Source organism: Bubalus bubalis, chromosome 1 (genome assembly GCF_019923935.1).
Source record: "Bubalus bubalis isolate 160015118507 breed Murrah chromosome 1, NDDB_SH_1, whole genome shotgun sequence".
Taxonomy (NCBI): Eukaryota; Metazoa; Chordata; class Mammalia; order Artiodactyla; family Bovidae; genus Bubalus; species Bubalus bubalis.
This window is the reverse complement of record NC_059157.1, coordinates 190,076,248-190,101,352: the sequence shown is the minus strand read 5'-3', so window position 1 is coordinate 190,101,352 and position 25,105 is coordinate 190,076,248. Positions and strand designations below refer to the sequence as shown.

The 25,105-nt window shown below is 56.4% G+C and overlaps 1 protein-coding gene across 8 annotated transcripts in view; it reads right to left on the bottom strand.

Moving 5' to 3' along the window:
- COL18A1 (collagen type XVIII alpha 1 chain) overlaps positions 1 to 25,105 on the bottom strand; it is a 96,382-nt gene that overhangs the window by 33,140 nt on the left and 38,137 nt on the right. The window contains exons 1-2 of one of the 8 annotated variants that reach the window (XM_044947739.2): positions 18,090 to 19,614; positions 5,265 to 5,812 (exon numbers count right to left, since the gene is read on the bottom strand). In XM_044947739.2, coding sequence (XP_044803674.1) covers positions 5,265 to 5,812; positions 18,090 to 19,560 — 2,019 coding nt within the window. In that variant the 5' untranslated portion in view covers positions 19,561 to 19,614. Of the gene's footprint in view, positions 1 to 5,264; positions 5,813 to 18,089; positions 19,615 to 25,105 lie in introns of those variants that run through there. The other 7 variants (XM_044947751.2, XM_044947749.2, XM_025292856.3 and 4 more) reach the window with 7 other exon arrangements.

Here is a 25,105-nt window from a genome sequence, read left to right as displayed (position 1 = left end):
CAGCTCTGCTGTCCAGGGCCCGTCCCCCGGCTGGCGGGTGGTTGCACGGCAGGGGCGAGGCGGCCGTATCTTCCCAGAGGTGACCGGGCACAGAAGCACTGGCTCCGTCTGAGGTCACCCCTGGCTCCAGCTGAACCAGAGCAGATGCTGCGGCCACAGCTGAGCCCAGCTGCTTCTGCCCCTTCGTATCCAACTCCACCCCTGCCTCCCTCAGTCCCCTGTCACTGCCCCCCAGGGCAGAATGCCACTGTCTTTTTCGGGATCTTGAACCATCCGGCAGATCCCTGCAAGGTCCACAGTTAGAGTAGGGCTGGCCCCCTCCTCACAGCATCTGTTGGGGAGCCCAGGCTGTGTCCAGGGCTGAGGTCACTGGTGGGGGGACACAGGACAGCCTGACTGATGGCTCAGGACTGTGCAGAAGGCTTAGGCAGCAGGTATTGGGGTCCCTGGCCCCATGCAGTCCATGGAACCCAGGGGCAGAACCCAGCTGAGGGTGCGGGAGGCTGAAAGGGGCTGGTGGCAAGCAGCCCACCCATGGCTGGAGCTCCGGTCTGAAGACGGACAGGCCACCTGGCCATGAGAAGGGGATGTGGCGGGGGCAGTGTTTGGTCCACTCCATGGAGGAATGTCCTCCCCGCCCGCCCCCTGAATCCAGAGACGCTCCAACCACCATGGAGGGCAGTGAGCTGCCAGGAGTGTTGTGTGGAGGGCCTGTTTGCAGGAGGGCACACATGTGTGTGTGCTCAGAGCATGTGTGTAAGGGGCACAGGCCAGAAGCAGGAACGCAGTGATCACACTTGCTCTCCTGCGTGGGCAGCACACACAGGTGCCCCCCCCTCTCTGGGCACCAGCTCACCACCGCCTGCAGGAAGCACGAGCCTTTCTGGGCTTAAAAAGGCAGGGGTTTGGCCCCGGGGCTCAGGGAGGAGGCAGCAGTGTGTTAGGGATGGAAATTCTCAGCCTGCCCAGCTGAGGGTGGTGCTGAAGGGGGAACAGGCATCCTCAGATGACAGAGAGTCATCAAGATTGAGAATCCACGGGGAGGCACAGAGGTTAAGATTCCAGAAAGCCACACTCTGAACACACCGGGGAGACACCATGAGGCAGCAGTGGGGGACAGGCCACCAGGCTCCCGCAGGTACAGGTCAGAGCACTGGACATCTGGACATGACCGTCCCCACGCTGATACCGTCCCGTGAGGCCAGGCTGCCACGAGTGCAGGCCCGCAGCGCTCTGGCCCCCACACTGCCAGCCAGCAGGGTGGCCGCTCAGCAAGAAGCCGCCAGACTGGGTTGGAATGGGGAGCAGAGGAGCCAGGCCCCCAGCCAACTGGCCTGCCCACTGGGGCTTGAGCCATGGTCAGCTGGGGAGACATCAGTAGCCCAGAGGTCACCGGGCCCACTGCAAACGCTGGATGGACTTGACGGATGTTATGAAATCCAGACCATTTGAAATCTGCCTGTCACTACCTCACTAGGGCCCCTGGTCTTAGAGCCATGTGCAGACGACCACAGCCCCACGACATGAAAGCCTGTCCCTCGTCACCGGTGCTGGGGCTGCCGCCCTGGGACCCCTATCTGGCAGCCCAGGGTTCTCTGGGCCCCCTGACTCACAGGGCCTGTCCTGGCCCCAGGCCATGGGGCTGAAGGCACCTGTACAGGGGTGGGTGAACTGCAGCCCCCACGGACCTGACTGCCCCACCTCATCCCCTGCCTCTCCTTCCTCTGCTGGCTGACCCCCACACCGCCTGCTCCCTTGTCACCTACTCCAGCTGTCACTGTGACTGGGCCACACCACCGCTGTCCCATTCTCCACGCGTCCTGGACCAAGTGGCATCTCACGGGTTTCCTGTATGAAGCCCCAGCTCCTGGACTATTTGCATGAAATTCTATTAAAAGCATCTCCTTCAGGCAATGGCATGACTACTGCAGGACTACAAACAGGTTACATTACCCATTCAGGTCGCTTCAGATGATTGACAGATGGGTACTGGGAGGAGCCGGCGACCATGACCTTGAGTGCCCCGAGCTGCCCTCAGTCAGCAGCACGTTTAGTGTGGCTGGGCTTAGGGGCCACAGCAGGAGAACTGGGGGTGTCAGAGGTCACCAGCACTTTCCCTGCCTGCTCTGCTACCATCCTCTGTCCAAGCCTGCCCAAACCTAGTGTGGCCAGTGGGCATCTCTTCGCTTCAGTGGATCAATCACTTCTGAAGATCAAACCAGTCCATCCTAAAGGAAATCAACCCTGAATATTCATCGGAAGGACTGATGCTGAAACTGAAGCTCCAATACTTTTACCACCTGAGGCGGAGAGCCGACTCATTGGAAAAGACCCTGATGCTGGGAAAGACTGAGGACAAGAGGAGAAGGGGATGACAGAGGATGAGATGGTTGGATGACATCACTGATTTGATGGACATGAGTTTGAGCAGGCTCCAGGAGATAGTGAAGGACGGGGAAGCCTGGCATGCTGCAGTCCATGTGGTCGCAAAGAGTCAGACATGACTTAGCAACTGAACAACACTTTTTATATAATGCGGCCAGCAAAGCCACCTGCTGAGGCAAATTCACAGCCTCCAGCAGCATCATCACAGAACAGAAGCAGTGAACATTCAACATGAGGAGCACAGCTAGAGTGCGGCCTGGAAAGCCCAAGCCAGTCCTGTCCTGGCCCAGTGTCAGTTTCAGATGAGGGCCCCGGGGTCTGAACAAACACGTGACTAAACCTCCACGGAAACCTGGGTAAAGAGGAAGGTGGTTTCACACAGAGAAAAGCAGACAGGAATGAGAAAACAGGGACATTTCCAACAAAGAGAAACTAAGTCAAGAAAACTTGACCACAGGGTATCTGAAATAGTTAAGACAAAGAAAGGATGAGATCAATAAATACTGAAAAAGCGCTGAATTAATGTTTTAAGCCAAACACTATAACAAATCAGATCAGATCAGATCAGTCGCTCAGTCGTGTCCGACTCTTTGCGACCCCATGAATCGCAGCACGCCAGGCCTCCCTGTCCTGCACTGGGTGGAATTAGGAATTTCCTAAGAGATATTTATTACCATTTAAGCTCAAGGAGAAGAATGAACCTGAAAACACCAAGGACGCTCATAATTTTGGGGAGAAAACAACAAAGGCTCTGCGAGCATCTTCAGAATAGGTGCCGGGCTGAGCGTGGGGGTCAGCGAGGGGCTGAGCACTTGCTCGAGACCACTAGCCATGACACTCTGGTTCATCGCACACTCCGAGCTCTGTGCGCACCTCTGCCAAGTCCTGCCTGTCACACACGTGAGTGGTTCTTTCCCAAGAGTCTCAGTTCAGAAGAACTGACAAACGCTATCCTAAGCTGACCTATCTACTCCTCCCCAGACAGCACGCTTCACCTCTCACCCGGCTGGAGGCTGATCAAACACCCACAGAGAGATTCCTGGAACTGGAGTCTGAGGAATAAAGGGGCCACACTGCACTGGACTTCGCTGGAAGTGACCAGGCAACATCAGGGGGGACAGCAACTTCACCGCAAGCAGGGCTCCAGCCAGAGCTTGATGGAACAACCTTACAATCTCCTCTGCTCTGTCTCTCTAACCTTTAAAGATTTTTCTGGGTGTGTTCTACAGGCTAGATTTAACCACATAAACATTTTAAATATCCCAATGGTGGGGGGCAAAAAAGACTAGGTGAAAAGGCAAGAGAAAAACTGGGGAATAAAATTTACAGTGTATAAAACAAATGATCAGTATCTTTCATATATAAAGAGTTCACACAAACTAATAAGAAACAATTGAAACTATTAAAACAAAAATGAAAAGGACATGAACAGACACACAAGAAGAAATACAGATAACCAGTAAACATGTGAAATAGTAGTTTGTTTTCACTAACAACCAAGAAATGCAAATTAAAACACCCAGACACTGTTAGTCTACATATACGACTAGCAAGTGTGTTTTGCAGAGATGACCACAGCCTGGCAGGGCTGAGGGAAGAGGCATCTGGGTGTCCTTGCTGCAGAAAGGTGGTGACCTCCATTAGCACCGTGAGACAGGCAGCCCCTGTCCCCACCTGCACATGAGCAACTTTTCAATTGTTAAGAAAAATAGAACTCATGGCAGGGGTGGGGGAGGCGGGGTGCGGCAGGGAGTTCCAATCTAGAGAAGCCTGGGAATTCTCACAACAAATCACCAGTAAACACAGCCCCTCTCCCAGGGCACGGCTCCCTCTGACTTATCTCCACTTCATCAAGTTTGAGGATCAAAATGAAAACACAAAGAGGCTCAGTTTGGTATCAAAGTCTTACTGGCTCCCAGACCCCTTGGGTGAAAGTCCCTGCCAAAGGTGAAAGGTCAGCTTTCAGAAGCGAGTCACCAGGACTTAGAACAACGTTAATCAAGCAGCCTTTGTCTGGGCAATAATTAACTTTCTGTCCCCTGTGGACACATCCCCCACTGCACACACAGGGAACCCTGTCTGAACTGCTGGGTGGGCGTGCTTGCCAGTTGCAGTGTTCGAATTCAGGGACCTGCTAAGGTCTGAGGGTGGCCAGGATTTCCAGGAGGCAGGATTCGGCCAAAGGTTCCGAGAAGTGTGGTCACCGAGGACCCAGGAGAAGGACTCCAGTAGCATCTGGGACCCGCCTTCCCCAGAAATGAAATGTCGGGTCCAGGCCTGGGGGAGGGGCTTCCCTGGGGACACGACGGGGACCATTGCTCGCCGGTCGCCACCGGGGAAATCCTGCCCCTGCTGCTCTGAAGAGAAGGCCTGCCCTGGGGCTCACCAGCCATGAAGCCACTGCACAGTTTGGCAAAAACAACCAGCAGGAAGAATGCTGGTGCGTGGCCTGAAGCCTCTGGTCCAGCTGGGGTGGTGTGCAGACAGCCCCCAGACAGGCGCACACTCAGCCCTCCATTGCTGTTCTGAAATTCTTTCACTGTGTGGGGTCGGTTGACAGGAGAATAAAGCCCCTGCTCACTGATGGGGTGGGGTGGGGCCCGGAGCCCAGGGTCACCACGGGGCACCCATGTGGATAGGCATATGCACACACAGGGTGGGGGCCTGGACGTGGCAGACATGGGCATCCCGTGAAGGCAGTGGTCTCAGACTAGCAGGGACTGAACGCCCAGAGGGAGCAGGGTGGGCCGAGGGTCCTGATGGCTGTGTAACCCGGGCTCTGCCTGTCCCTGGAGCTGCTGCAGCGCAGGCAGCAGTGGCCATCATCCACCCCCAGCTCCCTGCCCCCTGCCCCTGAGCGTGGAGGCCATCATAGTTACCTGGAACTTTTCAGGGTCCGCTCCACCGGCCTGGGCCACGAAGAGTCGGGCGTCGGGCTCCAGCTGCAGGTCGTGCAGCGAGTGCGCCAGGGGCTGGCCCTGGACCTCCTTACAGTCCACGAAGAGCCTGGCATAGGCACCATCCACGCTGAGCGCCAGGCGCGTCCAGCGACCATCCAGCGCGGGCAGCTCGAAGCTGGCGGCTGTGCGCGTGTGGGTGGCTCCGGGCTCCGTGTACAGCAGCTGCACGTGCTGCCGCCCCCCACGCGCCGCCGTCAGCTTCACGCCCACCGAGACCACCGCCTGCGCCGGGTCTGTGACCGCAAAGAGCACGCCCGCGCGCGCCGAGGCCGGCCGCACACGCACAAGCAGCGAGAAGTCCTGGAAGAACGCGCCGGGCAGGAGTCTCCGGGCCGCCTGGCCTCCACCGCTGCCGTCCTCGCCGAACTCATAGGCGGGCCCCACGTCGGGGTCGTGCACCACGGCCACCTGCCACGGCGGGGGCTCCCCGAGCAGCTGCTGGAGCCCTACCTCCACGACCTCGGCGTCTGCGGAGACAACAACAGCAGTGAGGCCGCGTCCACTGGGGAAACCAAGGCCCGGGCCATCTCGCACCTGCCCCCACCACCGCCCCAGAGGGGACAGACAGCCACCTGTTCCTTCAGGCACCACGCCCACCCCCACAGGCTCGCTCCTCCAAGTGGGGCGCAGAGACCCTCCAAAACCAGCCTGGCGGGACAGGCAGGGGCGTGGCCTGCGGTGGACCCCGCCTCCCTAAAGTTAGCACAAGGAGCTCCATCCCTCCTCCACTCCCAACCCCCTGCTCAGACTCCACACTGGGACTTGGTCCCCGCCCCCGCTCCCACACTTGAGTCACATGGCATACCTGACATACAAAAGAGAGAGATTTCACACAGGGCTGCCCTGAGCTGAGTCCACACTAGGAAAAGCCCGGAAACAGTTACACTCCCAGGAAGGGAGAGGATAAGAGTGCTGCATTTCCTGGGAGCCCCTCTGAGGCTTGTGGTCCCCCTGTCTGCCCACACGTGGTGCAGCAAACCCCACCCAAGCCTCCCAGCCCTGTGGGTTTTACCGGGTGGTGGCTGTTCGCAGGGCTGGTGCTCACTGCCCTGTGTTCCTGCTGGGCGCCACGACCACCACCCGGCCTGGACAGGGCTGTGATGGGGGAAGGGAGGGCAGCTTTCTCCCTCCCGCACTGCCCAGGCTCCCCGTCCCACACAGTCTCATCCTTCCTCTCAGACTCTCTGTGCGCTCACATCCCTCCCCCTCCTCGGGGGGTCAGTGTCACGGGTACATGTTCTCCAGCAATACCCGACTGTATGGAGCCCCCTCGGTGGCATGGGCCCGGGCTGGGACACAGCCCTGGTGCCTGCACCTGCCCGAACAGGGCTGCTTCCCAGGTGGGCAGGTGCCATCCGCAGCCTGGACTGGCAACCTCTGGGACCAGGGGCTTCAAGGCTGGGGGAAAGCAGGGCCTATCTCTCTGTCCAGGGGCTGTGGCCGCTGCCCAACACAGGAAAGTAAACACCAGCTCTGGGAGAGGCCCGCTCACCAGGGACTTCCCTGGACATTGCCAGGCAGAGGAGCAAGGAGCCTCCAGGCCTTTCCTCTCAAGGCCCTCCCCCCACAACCTGGGTGGGCTCTGCCCCCAAAATGCGGTACACAGAGAAGCTCTTCTGGGAGGCAGCTGCTGGCGTGTGGGTGTCCTAACTAAGCCGAGTATGCACACGGCTGTGTATGCAGGTGACACTGTGGCCCTGTCAGTGTGTCCGTGTGTGGTAGGGCCTGGAGTCCGGCCCCAGAGTGCAGGGTCAGGCTGACCCGGACTCCCTGGAGCAGAGGGAACAAACGTTGGACCCCAACTTCCAAAGAGAAGCCGTGTCTCTCAAAGAGTCCCCAGAGGACAAACTATGAGAAGAGAAGAGATCAGCAGAGCCCACATGAGGATGAGGGTTTGGGGTAGCTGCCAGACTAGCCCCACCAGGACAGCGGCATCTTGCCTCTGAGCAGCCCTTACTTCCTGCATTGTGGGCTCCCCTTCAGCCTCACTCTACCCTTTGCAGGTGAGATCATTATGCAGATGAAAAGCGGCAACCGCCAGGGCAGACAGCAGCCCTGTGGAACAATGGCCTGCCTCAGCACTTTCCCGGGGCGGATGGACCCTCACCAGGGCAGGGGGCCTTCACAAAGACCCTGGGCTCTTGGAGGCCAGCTGTCACTTTCTGCTCACAGACGGACACCACTGTCCACCCAGATGGTGTGGCTGTACGGTCCCTTTGCATCAGATGTGCCCAGGACCCCAGTGTCCACTCAGGGAGATGCCCTAAGATTAAGGAACAAGGGCCTTCAGCAGCCTGAGTGCCAGTAGCCCTGGTGCCCCATCTCAGCCATCCCGGAAGTTAAGCGTGGATGTACCCCAGCCCTATGCTTCCTCCTGGGCAGCTAGAACTTTTCCAGATTAAGGATGCTAAGACACAGCAGCCCTGGGCCCCTGGCTGGAAGACAGCCCCAGGGACTCCAGAGATGCAAGAGCAACTCCTTCCCAAAGTTCTCCCATTTCCTCTCTGTGCAATTCTCCATGGTTCCCATTGGGAGTAATCTTCAGAATGCCACAGCCCTGAGATCACTGATTCAGTCTCCAGTTACAGGCATCTTGAGCAGGGGTGGGGGTGGGAGGGGTGGTTGTAGCCACACCTCCATGCAGATCTGGCAGCTGCTGGGCTGGAGGCGCTGGCCCGAGGCGCTGGCCCGAGGCACTGGCCCAGCTGTCTCGGGGTGGAAACCAGCATCTCTCCAGCTAGCGAGCGCCTGAGCTGGGCTCTGGGAGCTCCAAGTAGCGCCCTCCTGGGAACACAGTGGGTGGCACCTAGGCAAGCTGAGACCCTCTGGACAGCCACACCCGCCTCAGATCAAGGAATCAGGGGAGTTGCCTAGTTGAAGACAGTTTCCCTTCCAGCAAACAGACCAGCCAGGGCCCAGTGGGGTTTAGCCCAGGTACATAAGGTTGGCTCAACATAGCTATGACAAACCTAGACAGCGTATTAAAAAGCAGAGATATCACTTTGCCAACAAAGGTCTGGTTAGTCAAAGCTATGGTTTTTCCAGTATTCATGTTTGGATGTGAGAGCTGGATCATAAAGAAGACTGAGCAGCAAATAAACAATGCTTTCAAATTGTGCTGGAGAACACTCCTGAGAGTCCCTTGGACAGCAAGGAGATCAAACCAGTCAATCCTAAAGGAAATCAACGCTGAATATTCATTGGAAGGACTGGTGCTGAAGCTGAAGCTCTGATACATTGGCTACCTGATGTGAAGAGCTGACCCACTGGAAAAGACTCTAATGCTGGGAAAGATTGAGGGCAAAAGGAGAAGGGGTGACAGAGGATGAAGTGGTTGGATGGCATCACCGACTCAATGGATATGAGTTTGAGCAAACTCCAGGAGATGATAAAGGACAGGGAAGCCTGCAGTCCATGGGATCCCAAAGAGTCAGACACGATTTGGTGACTGAACAACATTTGAAATCAATTAATGGAAACCATCACATCAATAAGCTAAAGAACTGGAAACCACATGGTCGAATCATAGATGCAGAAAAAGTATTTCATAAAATCCTACACCTATTATGATAAAAACCTTCAGTAGACTAGGAATAAAGGTGAACTTCCTCAACTTGATAAATATTTTTTAAAAAGCTACAGCTAACATCATACTTACTGGTGAGAAATTTTAAGCTTTTTCACTAAAATCAGCTACAAGGTAAGGATGCCCCCTCACCACTCTTTTTCAACATTACAGGTAATGCCATAAGACAAGAAAAGGCAATAAAAGCACATAGGTTGGGGAGGAAGAAATAAAGCTGTCAATCTGCAGATGACATGAAAATCAAACTGTAGAAAATCCAAAATAATTATTCAAAAAATACTCCTGGAGCTACTGATTATATAGCAAGTTTGTATGATATAAGATTAAGGTACAAAAGTCAATCATTTTCTGTATACTGTCAATGAACAAGTAGAATTTGATATTAAGACATGATACCATTTACATTAGCACCTCCAAGATGAAATATTTATATTTATACTACACATAAGTATGACAAATATATGCACAAGATCTACATGAGGAAAACTACAAAACTCTGACAAAAGAAATCGGAGAAGACGTAAACAAATGCAGAATATTCCATGTTCATGGATAGGAAGATTCAACATTGTCAAGATATCAGTTCTTCCCAACTTGACCTATAGATTCAATACAATCCCAATAAAAATCAGAGCAAGTTATTTTGGGGCTTTCAACAAATCAACTTTGAGTTTATACAGAGAGGAAAAGACCAACTCAATACTTACAGGAGAACAAAGTTGGAGAAGTGACACTATCTGATTTGAGACTTACTACACAGCACTCTTGATGGAAAATCCCATGGACGGAGGAGCCTGGTAGGCTGCAGTCCATGGGGTCGCGAAAAGTCGGACATGACTGAGCGACTTCCCTTTCATTTTTCACTTTCATGCATTGGAGAAGGAAATGGCGGCCCACTCCAGTGTTCTTGCCTGGAGAATCCCAGAGATGGGGGAGCCTGGTGGGCTGCCATCTATGGGGTCACACAGAGCCGGACACGACTGAAGTGACTTAGCAGCAGCAGCAGCAGCACACAGCTATAGCAAAAACAAGACTGGGAGCTGACTGTGGCTCAAATCATGAGCTCCTTATTGCCAAATTCAGACTGAAATTGAAGAAAGTGGGGAAAACCACTAGACCATTCAGGTATGGCCTAAATCAAATCCCTTATGACTGTACAGTGGAAGTGAGAAATAGATTTAAGGGACTCTAGATCTGATAGACAGATTGCCTTATGAACTATGGATGGACGTTTGTGACATTGTACAGGAGACAGGGATCAAGACCATCCCCAAGAAAAAGAAATGCAAAAAAGCAAAATGGCTGTCTGAGGAGGCCTTACAAATAGCTGTGAAAAGAAGAGAAGCAAAAGCAAAGGAGAAAAGAAAGATATACCCATTTGAGTGCAGAGTTCCAAAAAATAGCAAGGAGAGATAAGAAAGCTTTCCTCAGCAATCAGTGCAAAGAAATAGAGGGAAAAAATAGAATGGGAAAGACTAGAGATCTCTTCAAGAAAATTAGAGATATCAAGGGAACATTTCGTACAAAGATGGGCTCAATAAAGGACAGAAATGGTATGGACCTAATAGCAGAAGAAGATATTAAGAAGAGGTGGCAAGAGTACACAGAACTGTACAAAAATGATCTTCACAACCCAGATAATCACGATGGTGTGATCACTCACACTTACCTAGAGCCAGACATCCTGGAATGTGAAGTCAAGTGGGCCTTAGGAAGCATCACTATGAACAAAGCTAGTGGAGGTGATGGAATTCCAGTTGAGCTATTTCAAATCCTGAAAGATGATGCTGTGAAAGTGCTGCACTCACTATGTCAGCAAATTTGGAAAACTCAACAGTAGCCACAGAACTGGAAATGGTCGATTTTCATTCCAATCCCAAAAAAGGCAATGCCAAAGAATGCTCAAACTACTGCACAATTGCACTCATCTCACACGCTAGTAAAGTAATGCTCAAAATTCTCCAAGCCAGGCTTCAGTAATATGTGACCCGTGAACTTCCAGATGTTCAAGCTGGTTTCAGAAAGGCAGAGGAACCAGAGATCAAATTGCCAACATCCGCTGGATCATGGAAAAAGCAAGAGAATTCCAGAAAAAACATCTATTTCTGCTTTACTGAGTATGCCAAAGCCTTTCACTGTGTGGATCACAATAAACTGTGGAAAATTCTTCAAGAGATGGGAATACCAGACCACCTGACCTGCCTCTTGAGAAACCTGTATGCAGGTCAGGAAGCAACAGTTAGAACTGGACATGGAACAACAGACTGGTTCCAAATAGGAAAAGGAGTATGTCAAGGCTGTATATTGTCACCCTGTTTATTTAACTTATATGCAGAGTACATCATGAGAAACGTTGGGCTGGAGGAAGCACAAGCTGGAATCAAGATTGCCGGGAGAAATATCAATAACCTCAGATATGCAGATGACACCACCCTTATGGCAGAAAGTGAAGAGGAACTCAAAAGCCTCTTGATGAAAGTGAAAGTGGAGAGTGAAAAAGTTGGCTTAAAGCTCAACATTCAGAAAACGAAGATCACGGCATCCGGTCCCATCACTTCATGGCAAATAGATGGGGAAACAGTGGAAACAGTGGCTGACTTTATTTTTGGGGCTCCAAAATCCCTGCAGATGGTGACTGCAGCCATGAAATTAAAAGACACTGACTCCTTGGAAGGAAAGTTATGACCAACCTAGACAGCATATTCAAAAGCAGAGACATTACTTTGCCAACAAAGGTCCGTCTAGTCAAGGCTATGGTTTTTCCAGTGGTCATGTATGGATGTGAGAGTTGGACTGTGATGAAAGCTGAGCACCAAAGAACTGATGCTTTTGAACTGTGGTGTTGGAGTAGACTCTTGAGAGTCCCTTGGACTGCAAGGAGATCCAACCAGTCCATCCTAAAGGATATCAGTCCCGGGTGTTCATTGGAAGGACTGATGCTGAAGCTGAAACTCCAATACTTTGGCCACCTGATGCGAAGAGTTGACTCATTGGAAAAGACCCTGATGCTGGGAGGGATTGGGGGCAGGAGGAGAAGGGGACGACAGAGGATGAGATGGTTGGATGGCATCACCGACTCAATGGACATGGGTTTGGGTAGACTCCGGGAGTTGGTGATGGACAGGGAGGCCTGGCATGCTGTGGTTCATGGGGTCGCAAAGAGTCAGACACGACTGAGCGACTGAACTAAACTGATACAGCTATGGGAATCAAGACAGTGTGGTCTTGGCAAAAGAAGAGACAAGTAGATCAATGGAACAGAATAGAGAGCCCAGAAAGAGACCCATATAAATATAGCCAAGATTGAATTAAAAAATCAAACATAGTATAATGGGGAAAAGATAGTCTTTTCAACAAATGGTGCTGTAACATTGGGATATCACAGGAAGAAAAAAAAAAGAATCTAGACACAGACCCTATACCCTTCACAAAAATTAATTCACAATGGATCACAGATCTAAATGTAAAGTGCAAAACTATAAAACTCCCAGAAGATAATAGGAGAGAAATGCTTAATGATCGTGCTTTTGGCAATGACTTTTTAGATACAACACAAACACAATTCATGAAAGAACTGACAAGCTGGACTTCCTAAAAATGAAAAACATCTGTTCTCCAAAAGACACCGTTAGGAGAATGAGCAGACAAGCAAGACTGAGAGGAAAAAAAACTGCAAAACAGGCATCACACGAAGGACTCTTATCCAAAATATACAAAGAACACTTAAATCTCAACAACGAGAACATGAACAGCTTGACTGAAAAATGCACAAAAGATTGAAACAGACACCTCACCAAAGAAGAGGTACGGATGGCAGATTGAAAAGATGCTCCACATCAGCTGTCATCAGGAAAATGCAAATTGAAACAAGGGAATTCCCTGGTAGGTGAGTGGTTAGGAATCCTCACTTTCACTGCTGGGTGTACGGGTTCAGTCCCTGGTCAGGGAACTAATATCCCACAAGTCACATGGCACAGCCAAAAAATAAAATAAAAGCAAAATAAAACAACAATGAGCTCTCACTACACACCTGCCAGAATGGCCAAAATCTGGAATAGTAACACCACCAAATGTTGGCAAAGATGTGGAGCGAAAGAAATTCTCATTACTGCTGGGGGAGGTGGGGTGTGTGCAGAATGGTGCAGCCACTTGGGAAGACAGTTTGGTAGTTTCTTAAGAAACTAAACATACAGGAAACAGCAATCATGCTTCTGGGTATTTACCCAAAGGAGCTGAAACCTGTATCTACACTAAAACCAGCACATGGATGTTTCTAGAAACTTTACTGATAAATGGGGGCTTCCTGGATGGCTCATCGGGTAAAGAACCCACCTGCAATGCAGGAGACACAAGAGAGGCGGGTTCTATCCCTGGGTGGGGAAGATCCCCTGGAGGAGGAAATGGCAACCCACTCCAGTATTCTTGCCTGGAGAATCCCATGGACAGAGGAGCCTGGCAGGCTACAGTCCATGGGGTCACAAGGAGTCAGACATGACTTAGTGACTAAACAACAAGAACAACTCATAACTGACAAAACCTGGAAGGAACCAAGAAGCCCTTCAGTGGATGAATGAATAAATAAACTGCAGTCCATCCCTACAGTGGAACATCATTCAACTAAAAACAAGCTATTAAGTCAAGAAAGACACAGAGGAATCTTGAATGCATAATGACTAAGAAGCCAATGTGAAAAGGCTGCAGACTGTATGATTCTGACTATATGACTCTCTGGAAAAGGCACAACTATGAAGACAGTCCAAAGACGGATGGTTTCCAGGAACTGGTGGGGCTGGGGGTGAACGGGTGGAGCACAGAGGATTTGTAGGGCGATGAAGATGTTGTCCAGCACACAGCGTTTGGATTCTGGTTATTATGAGAGCTCAATGCAGGCTCAAATGAGGGTGCTGACAGCGGGGGCGGCAGGCGGTGCACGGGAACTCTGCGTGCCCCCCTCTCAGGTTTGCTGTGAACCTAAAGCTGCTCTGAAAAACACGGTCAAAACATCAGGCAGAGGATAACAAGAAAAGTAAGCAAATATTGCAACACCACATCAGATAAAACAGAATTCTAGATGAAAGCCACTAAGTGGGACAAAGGGGACGGTTATTTTCACAGCCCACTGAGACGTGATAAGCCCCATCCCGCCCTGTGTACACAGCAGAAAGGGGAGAGAGTCCTCATTCACGATGCAGCTCCTGGGGGCTCTCTCCCCGCCCACTGCCCCATGAGATGGGACGCGACCACCGCGGTAAGACAACCTGATCACGTGTCTAAAGAAAGGCCATCCTGTCCCTTCCCCGCACACGGCAGTGATCACCGAGTCAAGAAGGCTGTGGGGGTTTCACCCAGCAGCACAGAGAAAACACATGGAGGACGAGCGTCTCAGGGACACACGGGGCTGGGAGTCCTCCTGAGAGGATGGAGACCCGCATCCCCGCCAACACGTTCATCACGCTCGAATCTGCACGTGCACCACGGCCTTGGTGGTGCACAGTCCGTGGCTGTGGTGACATGCAGCCCGTGGCCCTGGGGCTAGGGAGGTGGTCAGGAGGGAGCCCTGTGCCGGGCCCCCGTGCCATAGGGGAGCCTACTGGCCTTGGGGAACATTTCTAGTGATCTGGCAGAGAAAATGCCGACGGCATCCAAGCAGCCCTTGAAGAAAGCTCTGCATTCCACATGGGGTGTCACCCAGCACCCAAAGCCAGGCCACACGGGGGCTCTCAGGCCGCATGCGAGTCATTAACACAGACGTGAACATGTGAGAAATGAAGAAATGGGGAGGATGAGAGGGGCTCTCCACCCCACCCCCCAGTGACATGGGGGAACGTCCCAGACTGTGCAGGAAGAGGGAACTTTCAGAGACAGAACGTGGCCCCACATCCACAAAGTGAAAGTCTCACGTACGTGTGGGCACACACACGCACGCACAAACGCACTAATGGAGCCAAGTAACTGGCTCCAGAATGTCGGTCCTGCAGCATCTGGAGCCTGAGGCTCTGCAGGTGTGACCAGCTGTTCCAGCCCTCAGGATGAGGGCCCCACCCAACCCCCCTACGCCCTGAGCAGAGAGCTCTCCCAGCCAGGAGGGAGCCAGAGCAGCCTGAGAAGGGCTGGCCGACTCCACAGGCTTGACGATGGAGGGAGGGCGGTGAGCCAAGGAATGCAGGCGCCTCCAGAAGCTGAAGAGGCAGAGACCGAGCCTTCCCTGAGCCCCGGGAGGAACGCAGCCCCCCACACCTTGTTTCTGGCCCCAAGAGATTGATTTCAGATTCCTGACTCCAAAGGTTACACATCTATGTTCACTGGAGCCCCCGAGTCTGTGGTCATCTGTCCCCGCGGGCCTAGGACACACACACCACATCTGTGTGAATCCACAGACATTCCATCCGCAGGGCGCTGAGTCCAGCCCTCTCCTGTGAGGCCTGGACCTTGATGAGTGTGCTCACGACCTGCCTGGGATGAAAATCTAACGCAGAGGAGAAGCAGCCCAGGATGAGACAAGCACGGTGGCCCCAGAGGCTGAGAGGCAGGTTTGGGCGGCCTGGGGCCAGCGTGTGTGGTTTGCAGGAGAAAAAGCCGCTCTGAGCTCTGGCCACTCTGCACGCTCCTTCCTTCAGGCTGAGCCCGCTCATCTGCAAAACCTGCCTCTTCCAGGCGGGGGCCCCGCCCCATCCCTCTGACCCCAGCTTGGTCCTCACTCACTCATAGGGGGACAGCCCCCTCGCTGGCCCACCTGGCAGGGACCCAGAAGGAGCTGAGATGGACGTATCCCACCCTCCCTATGTGGGGCCTCACTCACTTTATTCTGAGGGTCTCCTCAGAATAAATAATAATAATATTATTATAATAAATAATAACGGTGTGCTGCCTTCACAGAGAGGGGAGGGGACCGGGACACTCCCAGCCTGACTCCGATGGGCCAGGCTACTCGGAGGGGAGAGGGCGCAGCTCAGGGCCCAGCCTGACCATGGACACAGACGGAGCTGATGGGGCCTTGATGGCAGCAGCCACTCCCCTCCCCTACCGGCCATATGGCCCTGGGGCCCGGCACAGGGGACCCATCTCTGCTGGGAGGTGGGGGAAGGACAGACGGGGGTGCTGGTGCCATGGAGGCAGGGGTGGAGCCCTGCAGGGAGTCTGCTGGGGCCCGGGGAGGCAGCATCTAGCACCTTTGGCTTGGCCACCCCCCAGAGATACCCTGCGCACACCCCAGCCTACCCTGCGGCCCCAACATGCCAGCAGCCTGAGGGACTCAGTCAGAGACAGTCTCATCCCAGGGCCCCTTCCCCAGCACACAGGGGCAGAGGGACCGTCCAGCCCAGTGCAAGGGACTGGAGTGGGTGGGTGGTTGCCACTGAGAGGCCAGCGGAGGGGGAATGCTCCAGCCCTGGGCCCATGGGTCCCTGGGGTGACGGACATCCAAGTGCAACAGAGCATCTCCCAGGCTTCCGCTCAGAACACGGCCTCCCTCACAGGCAGGGGCCCTGCCAATGTGAGCAGATGTCCAGTGGGAAGTCCCTTCAGGCCACTCCTCAGGCAAGCTATGGTCAAGGAAATTCCACACCCCACGCAGCCTGGCCAGGGCCTTGCCCTCATGAGGCCCACCCCCAACCCCCCCCAGTCCTAGGCCCGCTACAGCTGATCCCTGACCCAAAGGGGACCTGGGTCCTGCCCAAGGCCCAGAAGAAGGATGTGTGTGTGTTCAGGGCCCTGGAGAGCACGCCGGGCCCCACCCTCACCCCCCACACTATGGGACAGGAAGAGGAGGTGGGCTTTTGGATGGGACTGGGGTCCTCCTAGAAGGACAGCTCCCTGCAGGGCTGCCCCAGCCCCCTGGGCTTGGCAGGGACAGGGCAGAGAGGGCCCAGGCCAGCCCAGCATGAGGATGTTCTGAGCAGTGACTGGGGGGGAGGGGGACACGTGGCTCACGGCGGACAACCCCCCGCAGGGTAAGGTCAACGCCGTCTGTGCTGACATACCTGGGCACAGCCCTGCTCTGCCCTCGGCCCTGCTCACAGGGGCTGCCGCAGGCCCTGGGCTCTGCACACACCTCAGATGCCCTCCTGGAGCACAGCCTGCCCAGGCTGCTCCTAGGATGCCCTTCTGGCCACCCTGCTCACACCCAGGGTTCAGTCACCATCACCCCTCGACCAGTGTCCCGTCCATCTGTATACAGAAGCCACAGCCGCTCCCCACTCTCCCTTGGTTTTCTCCTTCCTTGGGGTGGACTCCACCTGTCGTGGGCACTTGTTCCTGCCCTGCCCTGGCGTGTGCTCCTCCTCGCTGCATCCCAGAGCTGGCCAGGGAATCACCCACACACATTCCCCAGGAGCCCAGCAGGTGACACTCCCTCTCGGGGTCCAGGGCAGCCACCCCTCCCTGCCCTGGGCCAGCTCCAAAGCCCAGTGACTCTGCAGACCAGTGAGCAGGTCGAGGCTGTTCCCTACAACACCACAGGGTTGCGGGGGCAGGACACACACAGCCGGACAAGGACAGGTCAGGCCAGCAGTGCAAATCGGCAGTGGGCTCTGCTCGAGGGCCCAGCCCCACCATGGACGCAGAGGGAGCTGGGGGGCCTAGCAGCTGTGGTGGCCTGTCCACCCCCTACTGGCCACATGGTGCTGGGGGTGCAGTCCCGGGGGGGGACATGGCCCCCAGGAGGGAGTGACCTTCTCGCTGCCCAGGAATGGAGAGGCTCTGGAGCTCACAGGCCGGCTGGCGGGGCCCCTGTGAGCTCCTCAGACTCACTGACTGCTGGGTGGTCAAGACTTCTGGACTTTCAGAGCAGCAAGCCCCCCACCCCTGCGGGCCCCTCGATCATGCAGGCTGGGACACAGAAAGGACCTGAGACGCTGCGGCCCAGTGACTGGGAGCAGAATTCAGTGGTCTATCTCTGTCTATGCCTCCGTTTCCCCTCTGACACGCATGTGACATGTGATCCTGGGGCCAGGGGAGACCTGCTGTCACATACAGACCTCTGGTCTCAGCCTGCCTCTAGGCCTCCCCAGACCTCCGCCTCCTCCTGGAAAGGAGGCCCCATCCGGCCTCCCGAGGGCATGACATCAGGGCCAGCGGGGCCCCCGAGCCAGGCTCATGCAGCCCTGGCTGAGCTCTCCTGGCTGGACCGATGGGAAAGCAGGTGGCAGGCGGGCCGTTACCTGCCGGTGGCCCTATGAACACGCAGTGCCCGTCCTCGCGGGCCGGGAGCGAGGCGCAGGGAAGTGGCAGCCCGCGCCCGTCCAGGCGGCTCCAGCATGCGTCCTCCAGGGCCTCGCAGAACTGGCGACAGGGTGGCAGGCCGGGCGGCAGGCCGGGCCCGCAGGGGGGTGCCAGTAGCAGGCAGAAGAACCAGGCCAGGAAGCGGTGGCAGTGGGTCCGGAGCAGTGCCCCCCAGGCTGGGACCGCGGCCTGCACCTCCTCCCGACTTGTGTGGTGGAGGTGGTTGGGCCACCAGGAGCGTCTGATGCCCAGGTGGCCGCAGAGAGCCAGGGAGGGCGGCAGGGGCAGGCAGCGGCCAGCGGTGGTGGGGACAGGCTGCTCGGTGGCAGCCAGCTCAGCAGCCCCGAGCAGTGTGGACTTGTTAGCAAGACCAGGCCCCGCAGAATTAGCCACGTGGGGAGCCCAAGCACCACTGTCTACAGTTAGAGCTGAGACTGCGACATGAGACAGTTTGGCAGGGGGGTCAGAGGAGAGAGCCCAGAGGGCAGTGTGCCTGCCCAGGGAACCCGTCACCAGGGGAGGTAGAGGCGGCGTGGGCCTGCGGTCGTCAGCGTGCTGCTGGCCGGGACGGGCTGCTGCAAGCAAGAGTCCTTCACCGTCCAGCTGCAGGGGCCGCCCGAGAGGCAGCTGGCTTCCCCGGGGAGGCGCCCGGGCCGGCACGGAGGAAAGAGAAAATCTACCTGGGGTCTGCGATACCAAGGACTCCCTGAACCAGGGTCTGCCGGGGGAGGGTGGCAGCTGGGTGGGCACTGGCAGGGTGCCGGCCTCGGTCCTCTGGGTGTCTGGAGAGCTCAGGGCCGTGGTGCTCAGCTGGAGGGTGGTCCCACTGTCCTGGGGGGTGATGGAGGGTCCAGGGGTGGAGAGGGCGTCCATGGTGTCCGTGGGGGGCGGCGTCTCTGCCCTGGTGGAGCCCTCGCCCGGGGCCGTAGAAAGGGGGTCTGTGGGGGTCTCAGGGGCCAGTGTCCCTGCCCTGGCAGAGCTCTCGGCAGGGGTGGTGTCCTTAGCGTTGTCCCACAGCTGGACGAAGCTCCGGATGCCCTGAGCCACATTCAGGATCTTGGCTCCGACGCCGGCGATATTTTCCTCCTTCGGGTCCAGGCTCACAGTGGAGGCCGTGGGGCCAGTGGGGGTCTGGCCCTGCCCCACCTCCGGCCTCCCCAGAGGGGCTGTGGGGCTGGCAGAGACTTTCCACCAGTCAGTGGGAGCATCCCGGGGGGCCACGTGCGTGGTGGTATCCTCCGTGGGCCACACAGGTGAGCTGCCCGGGGGCTTGGAGGCTGGTGCGGCTATGGGCCAGGCACTGTTCCTGGGCCATATCCAGGAGAACAGGTCAGCCTGGGCGGCCGAGAGGCAGCAGGCAAGCAGCAGGAGGCCGTGGTGGCCGCGGCCGCTGCTGGGGTCGGGAGCCATGGGGCTGTGTGCTCCGCAGAGCAGCAGGCCGCCTCTGCTGTCAGGAGGTGGGGCCAGCCCGCTCCGCCTCCCGCTCCCCGCCCTCCATCCCCGGCCAGCAGCCAGCTCCCCATTCATCCATCTGGGCGGCTCCTCCTTCCACCTTTCTACTTCAAGAGAGAAAACAGGCAAATCTCCACGCAAGGCGACAGGCACCCCCCAAGAACGCCTCACACTTCCTAGAAGCAGTGGAAGACCTCCCCCGCCAGAGGCCAAAGGGCACTGGCAGAGTGGCCAGAGGAGTTCCCAGCTCTCTCTGCTGGGACCCAGAGAAGCCCTGGGCCCTTCCAGACTGCCATTCGAGTCCCTGCTCAGGTATGTGGGAACTGGGCGGGCTCCAGGCCAGCACCTTAGTCCCCTGAGGGTAGAGGGGGGCTCCTGCATGCTCTGAGGCTCAGGAAGGACCCTCCTGCTCACCCTGCAGCCTGCAGAGCCCAGAGCTGAGACAGCACAGGGCACAGGCCCTCAAGGGCATCTGCCCTTGGTAGGGCTAGGAATCTCAGGAAACAGGGGCGAAGCCCCCAGTCCCCCGTGCCCACCACCCTCTGCACTTGGAGCCACTTTGACTGGGAAAAGCCTGGAAGCCTGGCCTTGGGCCACAGCTCTGGAGCAAAGCTGGAGCTTAGAAACCACTGGGCTCGCTTTGAGTCCTTCCTCCTGCTGCAGCTGCTGAAATGGTCAGCATCCAGCCCCTGGGGCCTGCTAAGAGTCACCTGCTCCCTAACCCACCTGGCTCTGTCCCCCCACAGACACTTGGCTTCCCTCACTCCATCCTGCCAGAGATCACAGCCTCTTCTTCACTTTCACTCTTAAAACTTGCTCAGTCACACCAGCCCTTTGTCTCCATGGGCTGGAACCAAGGTCTCTGGCGACCCTGCCGGTGTTTGAGTTCTCATGAGTATTTCGCTCAGACCTGGGAGTTTCTGATCAACTCTTGAGAATTGCCCCAAAGGAACAGCACGGCAGCTGGGGCAGTTGGGAATCTACATGAAAGCAAAGGAAGATTATGGACTTGATGAGACCAAAGTCTCCAGACAAACAGAGATCCTCCCCACTGCTCCTGCTGCTCAGAGCTCAGCCTGAGAGCAGAAAGGCTGGGCGAGCATGCCCTGCCTGCAGGCCCTGGGCACCAGCCTCCTCTAGACATCGCTCAGTGCCCCTTCCAGGGGTGTCCCACACTGGGGACACCGGCCTGCAGCTGGACTCCTCCCACCCAGTTCCGACTCCTTCTTCATGAAACCTCAAACCTGCCTGCTTAGTTGTGTGCAATTCTTTGTGACTCTATGGAGCCCGCCAGGCTCCTCTGTCCACGGGATTCTCCAGGCAAGAATACTGGAGTGAGTTGCCATTTCCTTCTCCAGGGGATCTTCCCAACCCAGGCAGATTCTTTACCACTGAGCCACCAGGAAAGCCCTCAGACGATACAATTCCTCATCCAGGACACTAAGGAATGTGGCCCCAAGAACTTACATCCTCCCAGAGCCCACTCTGGGGTATGGGGAGAAGGCCCTGGTGCCAGAGCAGCCGTGCCTGGGACTCATGGCTAGTGTGGGTGTCTGACTCAGAGGACACTGCCCCCTCCCCGCCCAGCACCTGCCCTCGGTGATGCCCCTTCAATCCCCCCCACCCAGGAGGGGCCTCAAGCAGCAGCAGGAGGACGGGTGGGGGGGTTTTCCCCCAATAAGAGGGCCCCAGGGCAGGACCAGCTCCAAGCTCTGTCCCATCCTGACCACCTGATGGGCGGTCTGTAAAGCAGTGTCCACAATCAGCAGGCCGGGGCCCAGCTCCTGCCTTTACCGTGGGCCTGCACACAGCATGGCCAGCAGTGCTCACGGTAAGGAATCCTCGGCCAGCTGACCAGGGGCCAGAGCCTGGGAGACAGGAGCCCAGGTGGAATCCAGGCAGTCTACACACATGCCTGCACATGCCCAACACTCACTTCAGCAAACACAGGTGCTCCCTCCTGCAGGCTCACATCATCACATGCAATCTCACGCCTCCCCACACACACACCACGCTCCATGCTAGACCCCATGTGTGCCCTGCATGCCTGGCACACCAGCTGCCCCTCTACCCAAGTTCCCCGAGATCCCTGTCCACTCCAGGCTGTGGCTGGGCCCAGTTCAGGACAAGGATGCTGTTGATAAACGCTGTCCAGGGGGCTGGGCAGCCTGGGGTCAGAATCATGGTTCAGGATGGCAGAACACGGGTCTCCTCTGGAAAAGGGCGGGGGAGCACCATGTAAGCCGACATCTGGGTCCCCCCACCCATCCCAGAATTCTCAGAAACGCCCAGAGAACGTTCTTGCTGTTTGCTGCCACTAATGGGAATTTATGCCTGAAAGTTTCCAGAAAATCTCAGGACAGAAATTCCAAAGGCCCTTCCCCTTCTTCAGGCACGTCCTGGAGGGAGACCCTGGGCCCAGATGAGGGAGAGCCTCTGCGCTGTCAGCGTGGGGCTGCCCTGTTCCCCCTGGTCCCCGGCCTCAGCTACTCCCTGGGGCCCCGCAGCAGCCCCGGCCCCACATGCACTCGTTCACCTCACCCTGCTTGGGAGAGCCAGGAGCACGGAACCGTGCTGCTGTGGCCCCCCTGCACTGAGCACCCACACCATCCCCGGGAGACACCCCCACCCTCCCCCCCGACCCCACTCTTCCTGCCCACCTTCTGGATGCCAAGGTCACCTCCCAGCACTCTGAGAACATCACACGTCCACCTCCTCTGAGAACACCAGCATGGCCCTGCCCCAGGCCCTCGGCTTCCATCGGGAAGCAACCTGCCGAGGTGCTGGACTGAGACACCCCTCCCCCCGTCACACACCTGTACACACGTTCACGTGCACAGACTCACATGCACATGCACACACCCCACACGCACACATGCCCATGGGCACAGCAGCATTCAGAAAGCCTGCGGTGTAGACCAGGCTCCCTGCTGGCTGTGGCTGCCACAGGCCTGCCTGGGCCAGCCCATCGGGACACACAGAGTCTGAGCCTCAGGGCCCTGCGGAGGGTCCTGTGGGCGCTGGTTCCTCTGGAGTCCGTGCTCAACGTGGAGGCCGGATAATCTTCCCTCTGCTGCCCATGGGGACGGAGGAGGGGAAACGGGTTTTGAGGGAAACCCCTGGAAATGGCTGAAACACAGATACCTCTGGGTCAGGACCCATGTTTCTGGGCCCCCAGGTTAGGAGTGACCGGGATCCGGGAATTCCTGGTGAGCTAGGAATTCACTGGGTCCAGGACCAGAAGCCAGCAATAGCACGGTTCCTGCTGGGTCTCCTTCTGCAAGCTCTCACACACCCCTCAAGGCCTCGTGCCCCATGCTTACTGCCTTGCAGCTCCAGACAGGGCTGCCCTGCCTCAGTGACGCCTCCTCCTCCATAGTGTGGTAGCTTCTGTACTTTATTAACCTGGTGTCCTCCTGTATTCAGAGTCCACGCTGCCACTACTTAAGTCAAGTTCTCCTGCATGGGTTGGTTCCCCACCTCCACCCGCCCCGCATGCAGAACTGTCTCTGGTGACCTCTGACTTTTGGAGGACATGGAGTTTCTGTCTGAAGTTTCTTGGACACTATCAAATACAACGGTATTTTAATTTATAGAAGAGAATTCTCGACCCAGTGGAGATAGTAAGGTGGTGTTAGGAATATCAAGGTGGCTTTCTCTCTCACAGGTTCTGGGATATCTTGGGAATCTTGCAGGTGTCAGGTGACCCTTAGCAAAGCTTCAAGTGGATTCCCTTTTCTCCTCATGCCAGGAACACCCCACCCCCACCAGGACACCCTACAGCCCTGGCTGAAAGGCCCTCCTTGCTCCTCCGCCCATGCACAAACCAAGCAAAACCTCTACCCTGTTGATGCCCCAAAGGGCTCACCAAGTGCATGGGAGCCTGTGTGTCTATAGGTGTGTGTCTGCCTGTCTCTGATGGGTGTCTTAGTACATCTCTGTATATGCAAGTGCATGTCTGTAGACCCACATGTGTGCACATGTCTCGGGTCCGGGTGCACTGTGTCCACTCCCCTGTGCACACAGCTGTCTTGGGTTTCCAATGCCAGGGAGGCCCCACCAGGTCGGGGTTTGCTAGCCGCCCCTGGGGTCTGCACAACCCAGGGACGGGCATTAGGACTTGCATGTGACAGTTGCTGAGCTCAGCCTTCTGCTTGCAGCTTCTCTTCGGAATGATGCCCAATGACACCCAAATCCAAAGCCATCTGAGTCTCTCCCTCACGCCTGGGGCCTCTCTGAGGGCACCTGGGCATCGTCCTTATGGGACAGGTCTCTCTGGTTCAGGATCACTCTCCCTCCAAGCACCAGGGGGGCTGAGGGGCCGGCCACCCGCTAGAAGAGGACCCAGCACCCAGAACTTCTGAAAGGTTCTGCCTCAGGCCCCTGCCTCACGTCCCTGCCTCGCCCATTGCCCCGCCCCGCCTCCCATATCACCACGCCCACTGCCCCGCCTCTCATCCCGCCCCGCCTCCTGCCCTGCTCTGCCTAGCCCTGCGGTTCACCAGGGTTTGTTCTGTCTTGTTGGCCCGACTGGTTTGGATTCCTGAATAATATGATCTTTAATTTTCATTTTTAAAAAAAGCACAAACACCCACATGTGAGCAGAACTAATCTGAGGAGCAAAGAAATGAGCGGGGCCACAAGCTCAGAGGAGGGCCTTGTCTGCCTGGCTCTTGGGGGCACTGCCCCTGGGGCCTCAGACGTCCTGGGCCCAGGCGGGGTCTCCCCTGAGGCCCTCCAAGTGGTCTGCCTGGGGCTGCCCACACCTGCCCAAAGGCCCCCAAGCCAGCACATCCTGCAGGGACCCCCTCCTCAGGTCATCTGGGGTTCTCTCTCTTGCCCCTGAGGACCAGACACTAGAGACTGTTCAATATGCGTGGGCCTGCGGGAGCTGGCCAGCCCTGGCAGGTGTCCCCAGGCCCCTGCCTGATGACTGGCCAGCCCTGGCAGGTGTCCCCAGGCCTCCGAGGAGAGGGCTTGAGAAACAACTGTTCCAGCACCCACTGCTGGGGCACAGGCCCCAGGGCAGCAGCGTGTCCAGTAAAGACCTGTGCGCTGTTGGCACACCATCTCCAGCCCCTCCAGAATGGAGCACGACCCCTCCTCTCTCTGTGTCCAACTAGTTTGTAGTGTCTGGAGTGTCCAGACGTCCTGCCCCAGCCCTGTGTTTCACGGCGACCCTGTCGACCCACAGGGATAAAGGCCCTGTCGCTGGGGGGGTGGCGGCAGGCTCTATGTGGATCACTGGCGGGGCCCCTGCCCCAGCCTTTCCTCATGGCCACTGTCCACCCTCAGGTTCCCGGGAATATTGAATGGTCAGGCGTAGGGAGGCCAGGCAGCTGGGACTACGGGTCAAGGCCCGTGGGTACCGCCCCTCCCTGTGGGTGTCGGTCACCTGAGGACCCACCTGGCCGCACGGCCAGTGAGAGCCGAGCACACAGACCCAAGGACCAAGGGTGGCAGGCACGTTGCAACACTCTCTAATTTTTAACTGCCAGGCTGT